Source organism: Clytia hemisphaerica, unplaced genomic scaffold (assembly GCF_902728285.1).
Source record: "Clytia hemisphaerica strain Z4C2 unplaced genomic scaffold, Clytia hemisphaerica genome assembly, whole genome shotgun sequence".
In the NCBI taxonomy this organism is placed as follows: domain Eukaryota; kingdom Metazoa; phylum Cnidaria; class Hydrozoa; order Leptothecata; family Clytiidae; genus Clytia; species Clytia hemisphaerica.
In genome coordinates, this window is record NW_027104107.1 from 669,915 (window position 1) to 688,253 (window position 18,339).

Genomic DNA, 18,339 nt, shown 5'->3' on the forward strand with positions numbered 1-18,339 from the left:
TGTGTAATTAGGCCTTTAAGCACCTCAGAGCATCGTTAAGTTTTTTATAATTAAGTGTTATTATCGGCGAATCTAGACCTCCCAACATGCGTCTCTCAACCTGATCTATGAGAATAGTTTCAGTAATTGCTTTCTGGTTAATGACAGTCCAAACCGCAATATTAATATACTCTTAGACCAATTTTATAATCGATGCAAGGCTACTGTCATAGGAAAATTCTGTTCGCTTTTTAACGATATCTTTTTTCTTTCAATAGCCGATGGTGCACGGTATGAATTGAATATAGCTGACAAAACCACTTCAGACTCTTTAAAAAGTCGATTCACGTGTGCATTATGCTGCAGGTAACACATCTGATCTGTTTATCACGTGATCATTTCAGCAGGAAATTTACCTAATAAGAAATTTGAATTGGAAACGTATAAAACTAATGTAAAAAATCAAATCATTTCTGATTTATTAACCCTTGTCATTGAAACGAAGGTTTTATCTACCCCTCAGAACTAAAATAAATCTTTTCGTATAATATTTCAGGGTTTATTACGCTGCGACGACGACGCCATGCGGCCATACGTTTTGCTCTCTATGTTTGGAACGATCGTTAGACTACAATACCGTCTGTTCGATATGCCGTACACCAATTGGAGATGTAAGCTCCTTCATTATACATCACTATTTTATGTTACACTGTTTATTACCTTTATCTTAAGTACATTCTTTCCCAGTTTGGGTATTTTAGTTTAGCTCACAAGTTATATCTGGTATACTGTACGTCTTTCAAGGGCGAGCTCTATATTGATTTTCTTTTTATTTCATTTTCAGCTCATCACTATAAAACCAAAGGTAAGTGGTTTTCAAATCTGTTTTTCCAATTTCAGTGTCGATCTAGCATTGCGAATGATTGTAATGCAGTTACATTCTGTCTACTACGGAAACGTCGATAGTTGATGGATCCGAGTGTTTCTATCTAGTTTGATTCTCCAGGTTTGAATAAATAATGGAAGATCTTACAATCGAGCAATTTGGTTAAAATTTAAGAAAGGTTATTTTAGAATCCATTTCTTTTCCATTACAGCCCGTCGACGTGATAGTTGATATGATGGTGAGAACATGTTGGCCGGCTGAGTACGAACAATCTAAGCAAGCTGCCATTTCGGAGTCTACTACCTTGAAATTGTAAGTTAAAATTTTTTTTATAACGCATTCCAATGGAAACCCACTAAACTATAAAGCAGGATGTCTTATCATGAAAAATTTAATCTTACTCGAATTTTGGCCGCAGTGCTTGATGCGAATTGTGATGGTTATGCCACGACCAAAAAAAAGTATTGTCTCGTGATACGAGATGACTTCTTCTAGTGTGTAAAGGGCTTTAAGTCAAGAGAAGATCGGCCGACCAAAAAGCATAAATTACTTCTTTGAAATTCCTTTAGTTCATCTTGTTACATAATTTGTGTATGGTATATTTCAAACATAGACATGTCGCTTTTTAATCTAAATATTTCCTTCCCTCTATTTGTCATTTTTTTCAAAACGTTTAACTTACGTAACTATATAAAATGATATGAGTACAGTATCACTTTAAAAATCTTGTAAGTTTACACTATAAACTTATTTTTCTTGGAAACTTTTCAAGAGATCCTCTTCTCATTAAGTTGCGCAATTTTTTGCTTATAATGGAGATTTAACCTCAGTGATATTAAGTTATGTAAGAATCTTTCATGAATTGTAATGACGATGATTATATTTTATGTTTCATAAATATAAAACAGTACATCTAACATATTCTTTCTTTCTTACATAATCTAAGACGATTTCTCTCTTGTCACGGAATAATCACTCAATCTTTTGAAATGTTCCTTTTCTAGAGCTTTTTTTGCATTGCACATACTTCTATAAACCATCTTATGTTATGAAGTAATTATTTTTCCCTTCCTAGCTCCCTTATGTTTTAAACCTTTAAGCTAATCCGTTTCCTTTATTGTGAAATTTTCATTCATTTTTTTATAAGAACAATTTTATGAGAACAACGAGGCTCAATAAGGCCGAAAACGATACTTTAGAACAATGCTTAGCCTGAAAATGTAAGGGTGCAAAGCCTGAAAACCTAAAAAATCGCTCTTGAGGCTCAAAGTGCCAAAACGAGAAAATCCGAAATATTTCTTGTTTCTTATATAAAAAAGTGTATTTATGATCGATTTTAAAATTTCATTTTCCAAGAGGCAAGGTGCATGACCATAAGATATTTTTACTTTGAGCGACCTTTCTCCATGATTACGAAATCTCTAATATAATATGATCAAACTTCAGGATACTCCCCTAATATTTAAATCTTCAATGTTGGCAAAGCCCCTTCCCCCTTGGTGCGAATGCAACATAATGAAATCCCGGTCTCATTGTCCCTGGTGAAATTTTGATTACGACTACAACGAAAATCGCTTGTTCAGTTTACGGGGATTTTAGATTCTATTCTTTTAAACTCAAAAATCTAGTGAGAATTCACAAAATTTTTAAACTTTCCATGGGAATGAGAGGGTAGTTTTCAAACAGGATATGTTCTCACAGTTTGTCGGCACTTGGTATGTGCCACTACAGGGGTGTTCTAAAGTTCGTCTCGATTTTGAACCAGTATTCTCTCTCTTTCACCAGTGAGAGCGACAATATTGTAACGACACCCGTCTTTGTGTGTATGGCAACATTTCCAATGTTGGAATGCCCGTTGCACGTCTTCGAACCACGTTACAAGTTGATGATGAGGAGATGTCTAGATTCCCCTCAACGATCTTTCGGAATGTGCATATATGATGAAGCTAATGGGTAGGCAGAATTTCTTTTATTATTAAAGAACATCCTTTAACCTCAATGTAACTAGTTTTGGTATTCGGAAATTGAGTTCAGTTTCAAGGACATGTTCTTCATCTAATAGTGCAATGTCTTTTTTTTTCAGTTTCAAAGAATATGGAGTTATGTTAGAGATGCAAGATCACCAGCTGTTAGACGATGGTAGGATGCTTGTAAATAGTATTGGTGGTAGAAGATTCAAGGTATGAATTGTTGTGTAAACCCTCCCCCCCCCCAATAAAAGTAAACGACCGATCGTACGTGGGCCCTTAAGGGTCCTTTTTCCCAAAGTGCACTGTGAGGGTCTAAATGAGCAAAAACGAGAATAAGTGCACTCTAAGTGTCTAAAATTTGAGAAATCTGACCATATTTTGCCTTAAAATAGTCAAAGATTTTCAAATACACTCAAAGTAAGGGTAGATTTTACGCCCGAATTTACTCTGATTTTGGACCGCATTACGGTCGTAAATCTTTGTTGGGATATGACTTCAGTTTGGACAAGTTGCCCAAACGAATGAATCAAAATAAGTCAGCCAGAAAAATTCCAAATTTGTTTATATTTTTATATTTTTTTAAACCGTTCATAATTTTCTTCATACTTGACAGGTTTTGGAAAAAGGTTCGCGGGATGGATACTCTACAGCCAAAGTTCAATTACTTTACGATCAGCCTGTCGAAGTCAATGGTAATTTCTTTAAACTTAAACTTTGAGATGGTGTTGTTTCACACCTTTTTATTTCCAATTGCAGATCATAGAATTCGGCTTGACTCGCCAAGTAATAAAGTCTGTCTCAATATAATCTTCAACGGAAACAAAAAAGGCTCTACCTCCTGAAAGAATTCAAATGTAATGGTTTGGTGCTTGTTGAAAAGATTAACATGTGTGTAATTTATTACCAAAAAGGAAAAAAAATTCAAAAAAGATATGAAAATGAAGATTTAAAATGAAGAACAAAAAAGCAACTTTTTTTATAATTATACTATAGTTTTCATTTTCGCACGAGCGATTCTTTGATCTAAGAAAAATTATTCTATCGGAAGATTTAGCCCATAGTTAATCTCTGACTGACTTCCTAAACAATAAAAAGGAGCCCCTGTTCTCGCCAACTAGGGAATAGTTTTAAGCTGTATTTTTTGACTCAATAAATATTTTTTAAATATTTTTTCGCTTTTATGACGTTCAAAGACTAAAGAGTTTCTGATACAAAGATGAAACTTACAGCACTATTCTGCAAGAAGTTCATTTTTGGACCTACCCCGGTGGGGTGGAGGTCCTATAAATTGACCCGTGTTCGTTAGTTAGTTAGTTAGTTACCAACTTTTCTCGAGATTGGCTCATTCAATTTTTCTGATTTTTTGCACAAAGGTGCATTACTATAAACCCTCGAATGTGACGGAGCCCGATTTTCGAAAAAAAAATTTTTCCGGCCGGTAGAACCGGAAATGTCCCGAAAAAAGCGGTTTTTTGAGATTTTCTCGAGATTTTATCATTAGTTTTTTGCGATTTTTTGCACATAGATGCACATTAGTACTGCCGAAAAGGTGTCGAAAACCGTTTGCCGAAAAAATTTTTTCCGGTCTGTAGAACCGGAAATGTGCCGGAATCGTCGCTTTTTCACATTTCCGTCACATTTTTTCAACTTATTTAATTGTTTCTTTACAGAAAAATGTCTTTATGATGATGCCCAAAACTTAGCATCGTTTGATTTCCAAAAAAATCATCCTTTGAGGGAACTCCTTAAAAATCGCCGGAACAGCCGAAAACCGGCGTAAAACGGTTTTTCCTTCTTTTTTCAACGTATACTCAACAGATTTTCATGATTTTTTGCACAATGATGTAAAATGGCAATGCCCAAAATGTGACAGAGCCCAATTTTCGAAAAAGAAATTTTTCTGGCCGGCCTGTAGAACCGGAAATGTCCCGAAAAAAGCGGTTTTTTGAGATTTTCTCGAGATTTTATCATTAGTTTTTTGCGATTTTTTGCACATAGATGCACATCAGTACTGCCGAAAAGGTGTCGAAAACCGTTTGCCGAAAAAAAATTTTTTCCGGTCTGTAGAACCGGAAATGTGCCGGAAATCGTCGTTTTTTTCACATTTCCGTCACATTTTTTTCAACTTATTTAATTGTTTCTTTACAGAAAAAATGTTCTTTATGATGATGCCCAAAACTTAGCATCGTGTGATTTCCAAAAAAAAATCATCCTTTGAATCCGGAACTCCTCCTTAAAAATCGCCGGAACAGCCGAAAACCGGCGTAAAACGGTTTTCCTTCATCTTTTCAACTTATACTCGACAGATTTTCATAATTTTTTGCACAATGATGTAAAATGGCAATGCCCAAAATGTGACAGAGCCCAATTTTCGAAAAAGAAATTTTTCCGGCCGCTAGAACCGGAAATGTCCCGAAAAAAGCGGTTTTTTGAGATTTTCTCGAGATTTTCTCATTAGTTTTTTGCGATTTTTTGCACATAGATGCACATTAGTACTACCGAAAAGGTGTTTCTTAATTGCTTTCTCCGTTCCAATAGATATATAAATCGAAATTTAAAATTATACATTACTTCCATTAAATTCTAATTATTCGTTTTATAAATAGGTAGGTCCATTAAAGTATTACTTGTCTTCTCCATTTTTCATCTTCATTTTTGAATTTTTTGAATTTTGATAGTATTCCACTTGGGAATATACCTTTTTTACGGGATCTACAATCGGTGCCATAACATATTGGCACTTTTGGCTAATTTACCATTTTTCGAAAATTGAAGTTCGAGCGAGAATGTCAATTCCAGGCCTTCAACTTGATTTCAACGATTATTTCGATCTGGGAGGGATTTATTGGTTTCTAGGCTATATTTCAAGCCCTACTGTGCCATTTTTGAACTTTTGGATCCTCAGAACCTAAGGTCCTAAGTCTTAAGTCTAGCGTTAAAACTCAGAGTTAAAATTCTACCCTTCCAACCTACTTTAGAGCACTTGCAAATCGATTGTGGTTTCAAAACACCCCGGTGGATTTCCTTTTTGTGCCAAGTATTTCGTAACCGATTGTAGTTCAAATTCTATAAAAAATTATAGCCTTTTTGTCTCCGCTGCAGATTATGTTGAGATAGACAGACATAGGTAGGTCGATGACTATATTATATGCTTGATATTTTTCTGTGACCTATATTTTTGCCTTTTAGAAGAATTGAAAGACTTGGAAAACACAGTTTACACTGAAAGTAAATCCTTCTTCAATATGTTACCTACAGTCATCAAGGTAATATAACCAAATAGTATCAATCTCTCTTCACATTATCATGATATCTTTGTATCAATTAAAAAGGAATACATATATGTATATACCTTATGTATTTAGCTGAGACCCCTCTTTAAACGTTTTAAACGTTGCCTCTTCCAAACCCTTAGAAGGAGGAGTTCAGAAATGTTGATGTCTTTCTCAGCGATCTAAAAACAAGTAGATGTAGTGAGTTTTTTGAATAGAGGTCAATTTCAGGCTACGACTTTCCTATCGACTTTTCCAATAGAGATTCGTTACATTACGAGTGTATGAATAAAACCAGTAACCCATGCAATGTTGTCATACACCCCATAAATTTCTAAAGGTCTACGTACGTCTAAGGTCTACGGTACGGAGACATTCAACATAACTCAAAATGTGAATCTACGTTGATGCTCTAAAGAAAGAATAAATATTACACTATCTACTATACCATACAAATTGTTTTGTTGTTTAGCATACAATTCGCATGAAATATGGTGACCTTCCTGAACAGAATCAGAATGAATTGACCAGTGAACATGGTCCAAAATGGATCTGGTTCATGATTCGCTTGATGGTACACAGCGATGATGATGCACTCGCTGCGCTGCAATGTCAAAATGTGACGGAAAGATTAGAGCTTGTTCGCAATCATATTGTTGCCACGCGTGAGAGGATGAATGCTCCATGAGAGAGAGAGGTTTACTGGAGAGTTACCTTCTGGAAGGAGTTGAAATTATTTGGTGAGAAGGACAGCTGGTTCGAAGACCTTCATTAACTTTGGAGAAATCTACTTTAAAAATGACTTAATTTATTAAATGGTTTAAATGAATTAATAGTTAAGTTAAAATCATCAGAATTTATAATTTTATTTGAATCTATGGTATCGAAAAACCACCAAGAAAAACCACAAAGAAAATTTGGAACCTGGTTAACCTGGGATTGCAAAGCAAGAATATCGTACAACGATTGCAACGTGAACATACTACAAATTTTACAAATTCTCGAGGGAAGAACCTTTTGTGTTACCTATTTAACTAAAAGTCTTGAAACAATCATGATCTCTGTCTCGAGGGAGTATTATTTTTGTACTTTTCATTACTCCCTTACTTGTGTAAATCTTGTAAATAGTCATTAATAGTTTCTTAAAATTGGAATTTTTATTTTTTTGAAAAAAATATTGATTTTTGTGCCAAATTCAGCGATTTTGTTAGACCATGTCATTCCAAATGCTTGCCTTTGCTAGACGGTTTTTTCTCTCCACGGTAGCGTCTAGTTCTAGCGAACAAGCGAAAAAGGCTTTAAAGAATTTTTTCCCGAAGATTATAGTGGGAACTCACAAGCTTAAAAACCCTATTCTTTGTTTGTTTGTTTTAATTATGAAAAATCATCTTATCTTCCTATCCGATGAGACTTTTTTATGGCGAGGATCGTGAAACTAAACTAACTATTGTTTTTAAATTCCAGACGGATAAAAAAAGCATTAAAGATATAACCGAGAAATGGGGGCATGGTACGAGTTTGCATAACTTTTGCCATTATGCACCAACCCCCAAGGGCTATTTTACGGCAGTTTTCCTAATTGTGACGAAAGAATATGATATATGTTCTAGTTCTAATAAGCGATAGCATGACGACGTTCCAGATACCTGTTTCTTGCATACGTGAATATTCACATTTTTCCTCGATGATAAACGGTCATCTACTCAGAAGTTAAAGTTAACGATCCCCAGAGGGGGTGGGGCGATTTTTGTTTTTTGGACAATTTCAGGGTGAAAATTTGAAAACAACTTAATATTTCGTCTACTTTTCCGCTTTAGTTATTTTCGCCACTTTTCAGCTCGGAATTAAGAAAAATTCTGACAGGGGGTCAAATTTACTAAACAAAACATTTATCTGACAGGGTCCACTTTTCGAACTCCAGCGGCACTTCCCCGCCGCCGAACGAAACTCCTGGGTAGGAAATGAAGCCACGAAAAAGGAGCCAGGCTGAAGGTCTTTTAGCTTTCGAGTCGGAAAAAGTTGTCGGGGACCAACGCGAGAAGACCAAAACAAACATGGCGGACAAAAATCAGGGTAATCTGTTCATTTTTTTTAGTTTTTTTAAAACTGTTTCTTCTGTTGTTGTTTTTTTGCAGGATACATTTTGTTGTTGAGTATGAGCTTTTTTATAAAGTATTCTATATTGTTGATTACAATGTATAGCAATGTGCCCTCCCGGTTATTACCATAATGGCTTGTTGATTAGAGATGGGCGGGATAGGGGCAGTGTGGTGGTATAGGACCCTGCCGACGCACCGGACTGTCCACTGTATTTGTCCGGTGGCAAAAAGTATCCTTTCGCTACACCGGACGCAATAAGTCCGGTGTCAGTCCGGTGTTGCATACAGGGAATTTTGGACGCCGGACATTTATTAAACAAAAAATAAGAAACACCGCACCGGACGCACCGGACTGGTCATGTCCGGTGTTTTGATTGTCCGGTGGGAAAAAATATCTTTCTCCGACACCGGACATCCAACTTCCTTAAGTCCGGTGTAGAAATTGTCCGGTGGTAAAAAAAATTCTCATTTTACACCGGACTTTCGCGTGTCCGGTGTTCGTTAAGTCCGGTGCGTCGGCAGGGTCCTGGTGGTATTAGCCTAGCCCAGTCGTCCAGATAGATAGCTAAGCTAAAAAGGCTTCTTTGTTTTTGGTGATTTCTCATGCTGCATCATTTGAGGCGTTTGATAGCAAGTCTCTGAATAGTTGTTTAGGAGAATGCAGCAGTCTATTGAATAACAAATTACTCCATATAACATTATCTCCCTCAGCAGTAAAAACAGGATAAATGGGCTATTCCAAAAAAAAATTGTACAGGGGGTATTGACAAACTTTTTTCACTATAAATCCCCTGGAAATTAGGAGTCGACACCCCTGGAAAGTGAAATTTTGTGAAAAAGAGCCTGGAAAGTGACAGGACCCTCCGTGACGCCCGTACAGCCCGGCCCGTTCATTTGTACACTGGCTGTACGACGGGTCGCTATTAATTCCCCCAGAAAAACGCCATCACCTTTGATAAAATTTTGTTGAATCGCACTGCCGACGCAACGCCCACTCTGCGAATCGAGACACACAACCCACCCTTGTACTTTATGTGTTGTGTACAAACTTTTTAAATTTTGTGAAAGTAACCTTCATAGAATATACAACTCAGGATTATGGATATGTTTTTCTTCTAGATTTATACTTATTTTCGATTGATCTTAACAGGACCATACTACGGGCGTGTATGGGCGTTCAAAGATATAAATTTAAAGTACCACCCGTACATAGTACGGGCTGTACGGGCGTAAATGGAAATCATATCCTCTGTGTCGCCCGTACACACCCGTACATGTACGGGCGTCACGGAGGGTCCTAAAGTGACTATTGATGCCAGTTTAGGAGGAGAGAACCGCCTGGAAACCTTTAATAACCCCCTTGGAAAATCTGAAAATGACCAAAAGCCCCTTGGAAAATCAAGGCTCAGACCCCCTTGGAAAAGTTTGTCAATATCCCTGTATGGTTTAAAAATGGAATAGCCGATTGATCTTGTCCCTCTAGCACTACTCTCTTTAGGAACATTTGGCGAGTTCCTGTAAATGGCCGCAATCAAAAAAATTATAACATCACTCATTAAAAAACTATATTCGTGTGTTTTCGCACTTTTTCTAAGCCTAGACGATGTAGTAAACATAGTAAGTATAAGCACACTGTGCTTCTAATTGGCTGAAATTTTTTTTGCGTCAGAAAAACTTTTTCAAACTTTCAGCAATGATTGACCAAACTGTTACAAAGAAAATTGTCCAGCGCATTTTTTATCTTCTTACCTTCTTCATTTTCAATGAAGCACTCGAAGTTTACTGAAGGTAAGCACATATAAGATATTCTTATAATTAATGATATTCATTGAAACATGCTTCGTTAAGAACGCTGCAGTGGAGTGCATGACGTAACTCATGCGGCAACTAACTCGCCTTCTGTTGGAAGATCATATTGAGCGTTTTGGCGTTACCACCCTCGAAGCAGCGGGCGCGTTTGTCTTCCCGCAGCTATTTCCGCTATTTTAGATAGCCTTAACAATAGATCCAAAAGGGCGCCATTATCTTGGAAGATAACTTGTTTTGGTCTCCGGCTTTGGGAAGTAGCAATGTTTTTGGTTGTTTTCGATGGAAAATGGTAAGAAACTTAAGATTACAAGTGGCATTTAGTTTTTGCTGGCTTATAGAATGGCAGGATCCTGGATGGTTTGCCTAACTGTCTTAAAGCTCTAAAACAGCATCTAATAACATGAAAACCAGAATATGATTCTTCAATGGGAATCAAAACTATAAAGTGCACTTACAAACATCAATATGTCAAATCTAACAAAATTAATAACGGCATTGTCATCATTGACAATAAAACAAAGGATTTTCTGTCAAGAGCCTTGTAAACATTCCAACAACTTCCATCGAAATGATCTATCACAGCTTGGTCTATCAGCTTTACAATAGTGCTGCAAATTATCAGTGGATAGTATTCAATTATCATTATCCCTTAATTTTCATTCCTAAAACTTTTGCAAAAAAAAGGAAAAATAGAAAAGTTGTATTTTTTACTGCTCTATTCGCATACTGAATTTGAAAGATCTTCTATGTGGCGTTTTTTTGCAAACTTAAAAAAACTGATTTTTGTCCCGCTTTTGCTGGACTTTAGCTTAAGTGTTTGCCTGCAGCATAGGGTACAAAGTCCAAATATGCGTTTCCTGTAATTTTTGTATGAAGAGTTCGGTCTATACTGTCTAGGTAACTCTGACAGTCTAAACTTAAACTTCTATATCAGGATTAGAAACTAGGCTAGTCTTACCTCTTTTATCTTTTCCTTTACAACAATACAACGCTGACAAGCTGACATAGCACATGTGTACATGTACATTGACAAGTAATCCCTGAGAGAAGTTTTTATAGAAATCTACAACAAACAGTTAACTTGTACTGATTGCTTCCCAGCGCTCCTTCGCAGCTGTATATCAAATTTTGACCAATGAGGATGCCGCATTTCAAATGGCCCTTCTTTAGGCACCGTTGGCCTTTCAGTGCCTTGCACAACGAATGGCCGTAAAATCCCATCCTTCATATATTTGTTTCAATCCACGGTTTAGGCTATTTCCCATCTTCAATTTACTGAAGAAAGCGGGAATTTGATGCGAGAGTTGTCAACAAAGTGCTGTAAAAAATCATTGCATTGAATAAAAGAAGAACTTAAAATCTTAAATATTTTCATTTTCAAGAATAGGTGCAAAAAAGTGAAACATAGAAAAGTTCCATTTTTCATTGCATTAATCGAAATGGGGGATTTGGAAAATGTTCTATGTTTAGTTTTTTGCACAAATCCCTGTAACTATGGGCGAGTACCCCGTTGCTAAGATGTTGGCTTGAAATCGAAAATGAAACCACTCAAAACGAAAGTAAAATCGCTCCGTACTCGAAATCCCGTAATCTTGATATACGAGTTTAAGTCTATACTGTCTGATGTGTTGTAAAAGACAAATCCAATAAGATGTTGTAGATATTTTGAATTGATTTTGGTGAGTTCCCCCCCATGCCTAGAATGAAAATTTTCCATTCCCCCCTCCCTCGTTCCCCCCCCCTGGCTTCAAAAAAAATTCTTTCCCCCCTATATGTCCTTTTGACCTCAAAACCCATTCCCCCCCCCTGAATCCAGGGGGGGGAGGACACTATGAATTATTTATCCGAAAACCCCAAAAAATGTAATGAAAAAGTATAAAGCTTACAACTGACTCCTGTGCTGTGGTTTACTTTTTTCCAACCTTGCAACCCTTCAGACTGTCATGGCGAAGACAACTAAGTTGTCTTCTAAGCCTTTTGTACCAACTTTCTGGATTTAAAATCCAGCTAAAATCAACTCGATTTGCCTGTCAAATGTCTAATTCAAACATTACACATTTGGTTGTGATTATGGGATGATTAAAGTTTGATCGATAAACTTGGTTGAAGTATCAAACAGTATAGACCTAACTCTTCATACAAAAGTTACAGGAAACACATATTTGGACTTTGTACCCTATGCTGCACGCAAGGACTTAAGCTAAAGTCCAGCAAAAGCGGGACAAAAATCAGTTTTTTAAGTTTGCAAAAAAACGCCACATAGAAGATCTTTCAAATTCAGTATGTGAATAGAGCAGTAAAAAATACAACTTTTCTATTTTTCCTTTTTTTTGAAAAAGGTCTAGGAATGAAAATAAAGGGATAATGATAATCGAATACTATTCACTGATGATTCAGAAGATGATTGACAGATTATAGTTTTTCACCCGCGCGAGAGCTTGTCTGCGTTCTGCGGACATTCTCGGCTCGATTCTCGGACTGCGCTAAAAATGGTAGACATAGCTGTGACAGATCATTTCAATGGAAGTTGTTGAATAAATTGTCTAATGACCCGGCGTTTCATGCTGTCGAATATTTAGAGAGTAAACTGGAAAAAAAACTAGAAACCTACCGAACGCAAATCTTATCATCATTGAAAGAGGAATGTAAAAAATCGTATGCCGCAACCACCTCTGCCAATGTCCAAGGGCCTAATGACGATATCAAGACCGCTGTTAAAGAGGTCCACGAGGAGGAGGCAGCAGAAAAAAGGGAAAAGAACAGAAGATCAAAGAACATCATCCATGGTGTTGAGATCCAACGACAGATGATGCTACCAAAAAAGATGAAGCATGGGTGAAAACACTTATTGAAAAGCTCCACGTCAAAATTAACATCAAGTATATCTCAAGAATGGGTAAATCACTAGACGATAAAAAGCGTTCCCTCATTGTTACTCTGAACAGTGAGGAAGAGAAAATGAATGTTTTTGGAAATCTCCCTGTGCTAAAATGAATCGATGCCTATAAGGGGATCAGCATTTGCGAAGATCTAACTCAAGCTCAAAGAAAAAAGTACAAAGAGATGCTAAGGCACGAAATCAAAATGAAAAAGATGGAGTCTGGAGAGTGCGAGTTTTGCAAAAAATGGATTTCGGTGTAAAGAAGATAAACGCCAAATATCGGCGATAAACCAAACACGAAAAAAAGACGTAAAAAAGAAGAAAGACAAACAAACTAACGAACGAAAAAACCTTAACATACTATATACTAATGCAGACCAACTAACTAAAATAAAGAAAAGAGAACTAAATGAAGTGATTTCAAAAGAACAACCCGATATCATTGCAATTTGTGAAGTAAAACCGAAACATTCAAAAAAAGAACGTCTCATACAAGACTATCACATTGAAGGCTACTCCGAACCCTACGAAACAAATGCCTTAAATAATGTTGGACGTGGAATCATCGTTTTAACACATAAATAAATCGATCAAAAATGTGGTCGAAGTGACACCCAATAGTGAATTTCAGGCGGTATGCTTGCTGGAAATCAAACTCAAAGGAGCGGATTCTTTGCTTTTCGGATGTATGTATCGAAGTCCAACCATCAGCAAAAAACAATACAGCACTTAAAATCTTCTTCTGAAGGAAATGAATAAGAAATACAATCATAAGTGTATCGTTGGAGACTTCAACTATAAAGATATCAATTGGGAAAATTGGTCAACTGTTCACGATGACACAAAGGAAGACGAACAATTTCTCAAAGCTTTAAGAGACTCCTTCTTTTACCAACACGTCGATGAACCAACGAGAGCTAGAGGTACCGATACGCCATCACTTATTGACCTGATTCTGACAAATGAAGAAAGCCAGGTTATAGCAACATAACCTATCTTTCACCACTTCATAAAAGTGATCACAGTGTTCTATCATTTACGTTCGAATGTTGCGTTGAAACAGAATGCATTAAAAATAAAAATAGCCGTCCCCCCCCCGCTAATCAATTTTTCGAAAATTTTCCACCCAGGACATTCTTATTCCAACTCCCCCCCCCCCCGCTTATCAATTTTTGGGAAAATGTTTTTGAAAGTTCCGTTTTTTGTCCCAATTATGCTGTATTAGCCTCCTTTTCAAAAATTTTCCACCCAGGACATTTTTATTCCAACCCCCCCGCTTATTAAGTTTTGAGATTTTTTCCAACCCCCCCCCCCCGTTTATTCCAATCCCCCTGGCTATTAGGTACCCGAGAGTAGAAGAACGAATTTGTGGTCAAGCAAAAAGAAGCCCTAAGAAGTTTTTGAAAGCATATCCGGAACTCAATGAAAACCAAATCGGGAATTTCCCCTCTTCGCCTTGATCCAAATGATAAATCATCACTTCGTTTTACTGATGAGGATAAAGCTGACATCCTACAGGATCAGTTTTGCAGTGTTTTTACGAATGAACCTGCTGGATCACTACCTGAGTTTCCATTACAAACAGACACAGATGTAGCATTCGATCTAACAATCGACATATGGTCAGAAAGGAACTAAAAGGTTTGAATCCTAATAAATCGCTAGGACCTGATGACATTCACCCAGTCATGCTGAAAATGCTGGCCTTTTACATAGCCGGTCCTTTACATACTATCATGGCCAAGTCCTTCGTAGAAAGTAAACTACCTGATGATTGGAAAACTGCACATGTGTCCCCGATCTACAAGAAAGGAACAAAAAGAACCTTGCAGAAAATTACAGGTCCGTTAGTTTAAAATCAGTTGCGTGTAGAGTAATGGAAAGAATCCTAAAGAAACAAATAATGGAACACCTCACGAATGAGAAATTGCTATCAACCAAACAACATGGGTTCATGGGTAAGCGTTTGACAGTGACACAACTACTTCACTACTTAGACAAATGTGCGGACTCGATATCCAATGATAAGGTTGTTGACGTAATCTATTTCGACTTTGCAAAGGCATTTGACACCGTTCCACATCACAGATTACTAAGAAAACTCCAAGCGTATGGTATCAGAGGAAGGGTACTTGGTTGGATGAAAGCATTTTTGTCCGATTGTTACCAATATGTGAAGGTCAATAGAAAGTTATCTAAGAATTACCAGGTGCATAGTGGCGTACCACAAGGAAGTGTCTTAGGTCCACTCCTTTTTGTTATTTACATCAATGATCCAGCTAAAGTCATCAACTCAGAAATGTTCCTCTTTGCCGATGACACAAAGCTGGTTGAAGAAATAAATAACGCTGAAGATGCAATTAGACTTCAGCACGCTATTGAGGCAATTGAAAAGTGGTCTGATGACTAGTTGTTGAAATTCCATCCTGACAAGTGTCACGTGTTGACACTAGGGAAATTCTGGAACATTCAACATGCACATCCTTACGAGATCGCTGGCTCTGTCTTAGAACATGTTGATCAAGAGAAGGATCTTGGAGTGATTATTGATAGTGAATTGAATTTCGAAGAGCACATCTACACCAAGATCAAGAAGGCTAATTCGATCGTTGGATTGATTAACAGTAGCTTCGACTTCCTTTTCTCCTGAGATGCTCCGCACACTTTTCATTGCATTTGTGAGACCTCACCTTGAGTACGCGCAAGCAGTTTGGTCTCCACGGCTAATCAAACACTCTGATGCAATTGAAAGTGTCCAATGTAGGGCCACAAGACTTGTTGGTGGTTATAGAAACCATTCATTATGACGAACGTTTACAAGTCATGAACCTACCCAGCCTCAAGATCCGCCGTAGAAATGTTGTAAATGCGTCTGTAGGGAAATTCAAACTAGAATTGACAAACGAATGGAATGATAAGATCTATAAATTGTAAAGATGTAAGATTGTTTCAGAAAGGTCAATAGACCTGAGAAATACATTTCTATAAATGAAAAATTGAACCAAACCAATCTTTCAATAAAACTTCATTTTTCAAGCAGTTTCAAGGCTATATTTTCAAGCTTTCCAAAACTTTAAACTTGATTTAAGAGATTTTTTCTCAACTTCAGTTGAGCTAGAATCTGAGAATGTCTGTCTGTCTGTCAGTGTGTGTGTGTGTGTGTGTGTGTGTCTGTCACAAAAACTTTGGGGCAGGCTGGAGACTTCAAAAATGGTCCGATTGGGCTGAAATTTTGCTCACTTGATCCTTGGGCAAATTTCTGGGGTTTTTTTTTTCATTTTTTCAAAATTTTAATTTTTGGGGCCTGGGGACGAGTTTTTCGCCAAAACGAGGCTAAAACCCAAAATGCTATAATTTTTCTTAAGCCATTAAGTTTACAATTGGGCCTACGAATGATTTCAAAGATACTGAAGTTGAGTCAGTGCGGTTAGCACGTTCGACAGTATGTTAACCATATGGGGGAACCGCAAAATTGTCAAATAACTGGGGGAAAGCAAAAGAGAGGAGGGAACCAAAAAAGAAATTAAATATATTGGGTGGTAAAAAAAAGGGAGGGATCAAAAAAAATTTAGATTTTTAGTAGGGGGAACCAACCCAGGAGGACACTATGTATACATCATTACAACATTGGTCAACAGTCAATAATTGGAGATTTTATAATTTTCGTCTACTCCCTTGGTTCTATTGAATTTAATTTAATTTGAAATCAATAAAAAAGATTCTTATTTTGATTACTTTCTGCATCTTATGGAATATCATATTTATGCAACATCAGAATGCAATAAATATGGAGCAATAAAGGACTTGCAAACAGGGTGATAATTACTTGTGAATTCCTTCAAGTCTACCGAAATTCTCACAGAAAGTAATGTCTATCCCAAAGTAAATCAGTGTTGTGATGGAGTAGAATACTGTATATAAAAAGTCAACCATTTACGAAATGGCATTGGAAAGCTAACTGTATTTTATCTTGATGATGTCTCAGGGGTAGTAGTCTTGAAATTGCCCTGAAGGTACAAGGAATTATTATGTATTAGTTTTGTTGACTACTCCTATTGTGAAAAACATGTTTCTAGTGATGAATATTTCATGAGGTTAGGAAACAGTGTATAACTATATCAAAACAGTTTTAATATTCCTACTTCATGAAAATATTTATTCCTTTACTGTAGAATCTCCATTTATCATTTTAAAAACCATGTTGTTTCACTATTCATAATTTCCTCCTTTTTCCTTGTTTTTTGTTCTCATTCATTCATGATATCTTTAACCACAAGAATTTTGGAAGAATATTGTTCAGGATCACTTAGCCATGGTTTATAGGAATGTCTACTCGCTACATTGGGTAGTATATAATTCTAATATGGTGATGTTTTCAATTCCTCGTATTTTATCTCATTAATTTTGTCCATCATTTTAAAGTTAAGGATTTGGTAATGATATGTTGAACGGTGAAAAAGAATGCGGCTTTTATATTTTGATTTTTTTTTAAATTTACATAAAGTCTTTTTCAACATTCAAGTGAGTAGCAACTTTTCAAAAACTTTTGTTTTTTGAACATGATGTGTGGTGATTATTGTCACATGGAGAAGAGCAATTCAATAATCTTCATAAGTTGTTTCTTCTTCTTAAGAATGTATCGAAAGTTTGGAACTATCAATTATGTAGGAGAAACCTCTATTATTTGAAATTTGAATTATGTCCGCTGTTAATTTGCCAGGTCGAAATTAGTCGTAATAATAGTAATAATTTCTTTTAATTCGAGTTCTTCCTGGATTTGTATTCTGAAAAGTTTCTCTAAAATGTTTATCCTACATACAATACTAGCATGTGTGTTGTGATGTTGTTTGAGGGGCGTTGTAATCTTTTAGACTACCTTTGCCCATCCTACATACAATACTAGCATCTACTGATTTTAATAATAAAAGTGAAAACTAGAAATTTAATTTTATTCATTAATTGACGTTTTGGTGTCTTCTTTGTACCAGGTAATTACAAGTTATTAAATTTCACAAAGAAACGCATACATCTTAAATTTTAATGATTTACTGCTTTGTTTTATTCAAAGTTCTTCTTGGATTTGTGTTCTAAAAAGTTTGTCTAAAATGTTTATCCTACAATACTAGCAAGCATCATTTACTGCTTTGTTTTATTTAAGTTTCAATGAAAATCATGTTATTTTTTGTGTTCCAATGAAAAGAACCCCAAAGGAGAACCGTGGAGTCTCTATGAGGAACGGTCATATCTTTTTAAGTGGTTTTTATTCAAAGGGATTGGAAAATTGAAGTAACTGTTCCATCTTCTTTCATTCACATCAATCGAAACTTGAAATGGTCTTGTCAATGATTTATGAGCTATTGTTTATTTTTTGATTGTTATTCTTCATTTAGATCAAGATTGTTTTTATTTCTGCAATTTAAAGTTTCCTGTTTTCTCACATTAT

At 36.3% G+C, this 18,339-nt stretch overlaps 1 protein-coding gene across 1 annotated transcript in view; it reads left to right on the top strand.

Annotated features, from left to right (window-relative positions):
- LOC136813274 (LON peptidase N-terminal domain and RING finger protein 3-like) overlaps nucleotides 1-7,014 on the top strand; it is a 31,960-nt gene extending 24,946 nt beyond the window's left edge. The window contains exons 13-21 of the mRNA XM_067069784.1: nucleotides 258-345; nucleotides 536-650; nucleotides 824-844; nucleotides 1,077-1,177; nucleotides 2,651-2,818; nucleotides 2,949-3,045; nucleotides 3,449-3,527; nucleotides 6,025-6,101; nucleotides 6,580-7,014. Of these exons, the coding sequence (XP_066925885.1) occupies nucleotides 258-345; nucleotides 536-650; nucleotides 824-844; nucleotides 1,077-1,177; nucleotides 2,651-2,818; nucleotides 2,949-3,045; nucleotides 3,449-3,527; nucleotides 6,025-6,101; nucleotides 6,580-6,795 (962 nt within the window). The 3' untranslated portion in view covers nucleotides 6,796-7,014. The remainder of the gene's footprint in view (nucleotides 1-257; nucleotides 346-535; nucleotides 651-823; nucleotides 845-1,076; nucleotides 1,178-2,650; nucleotides 2,819-2,948; nucleotides 3,046-3,448; nucleotides 3,528-6,024; nucleotides 6,102-6,579) is intronic.
- Nucleotides 7,015-18,339: the final 11,325 nt, after the last annotated feature.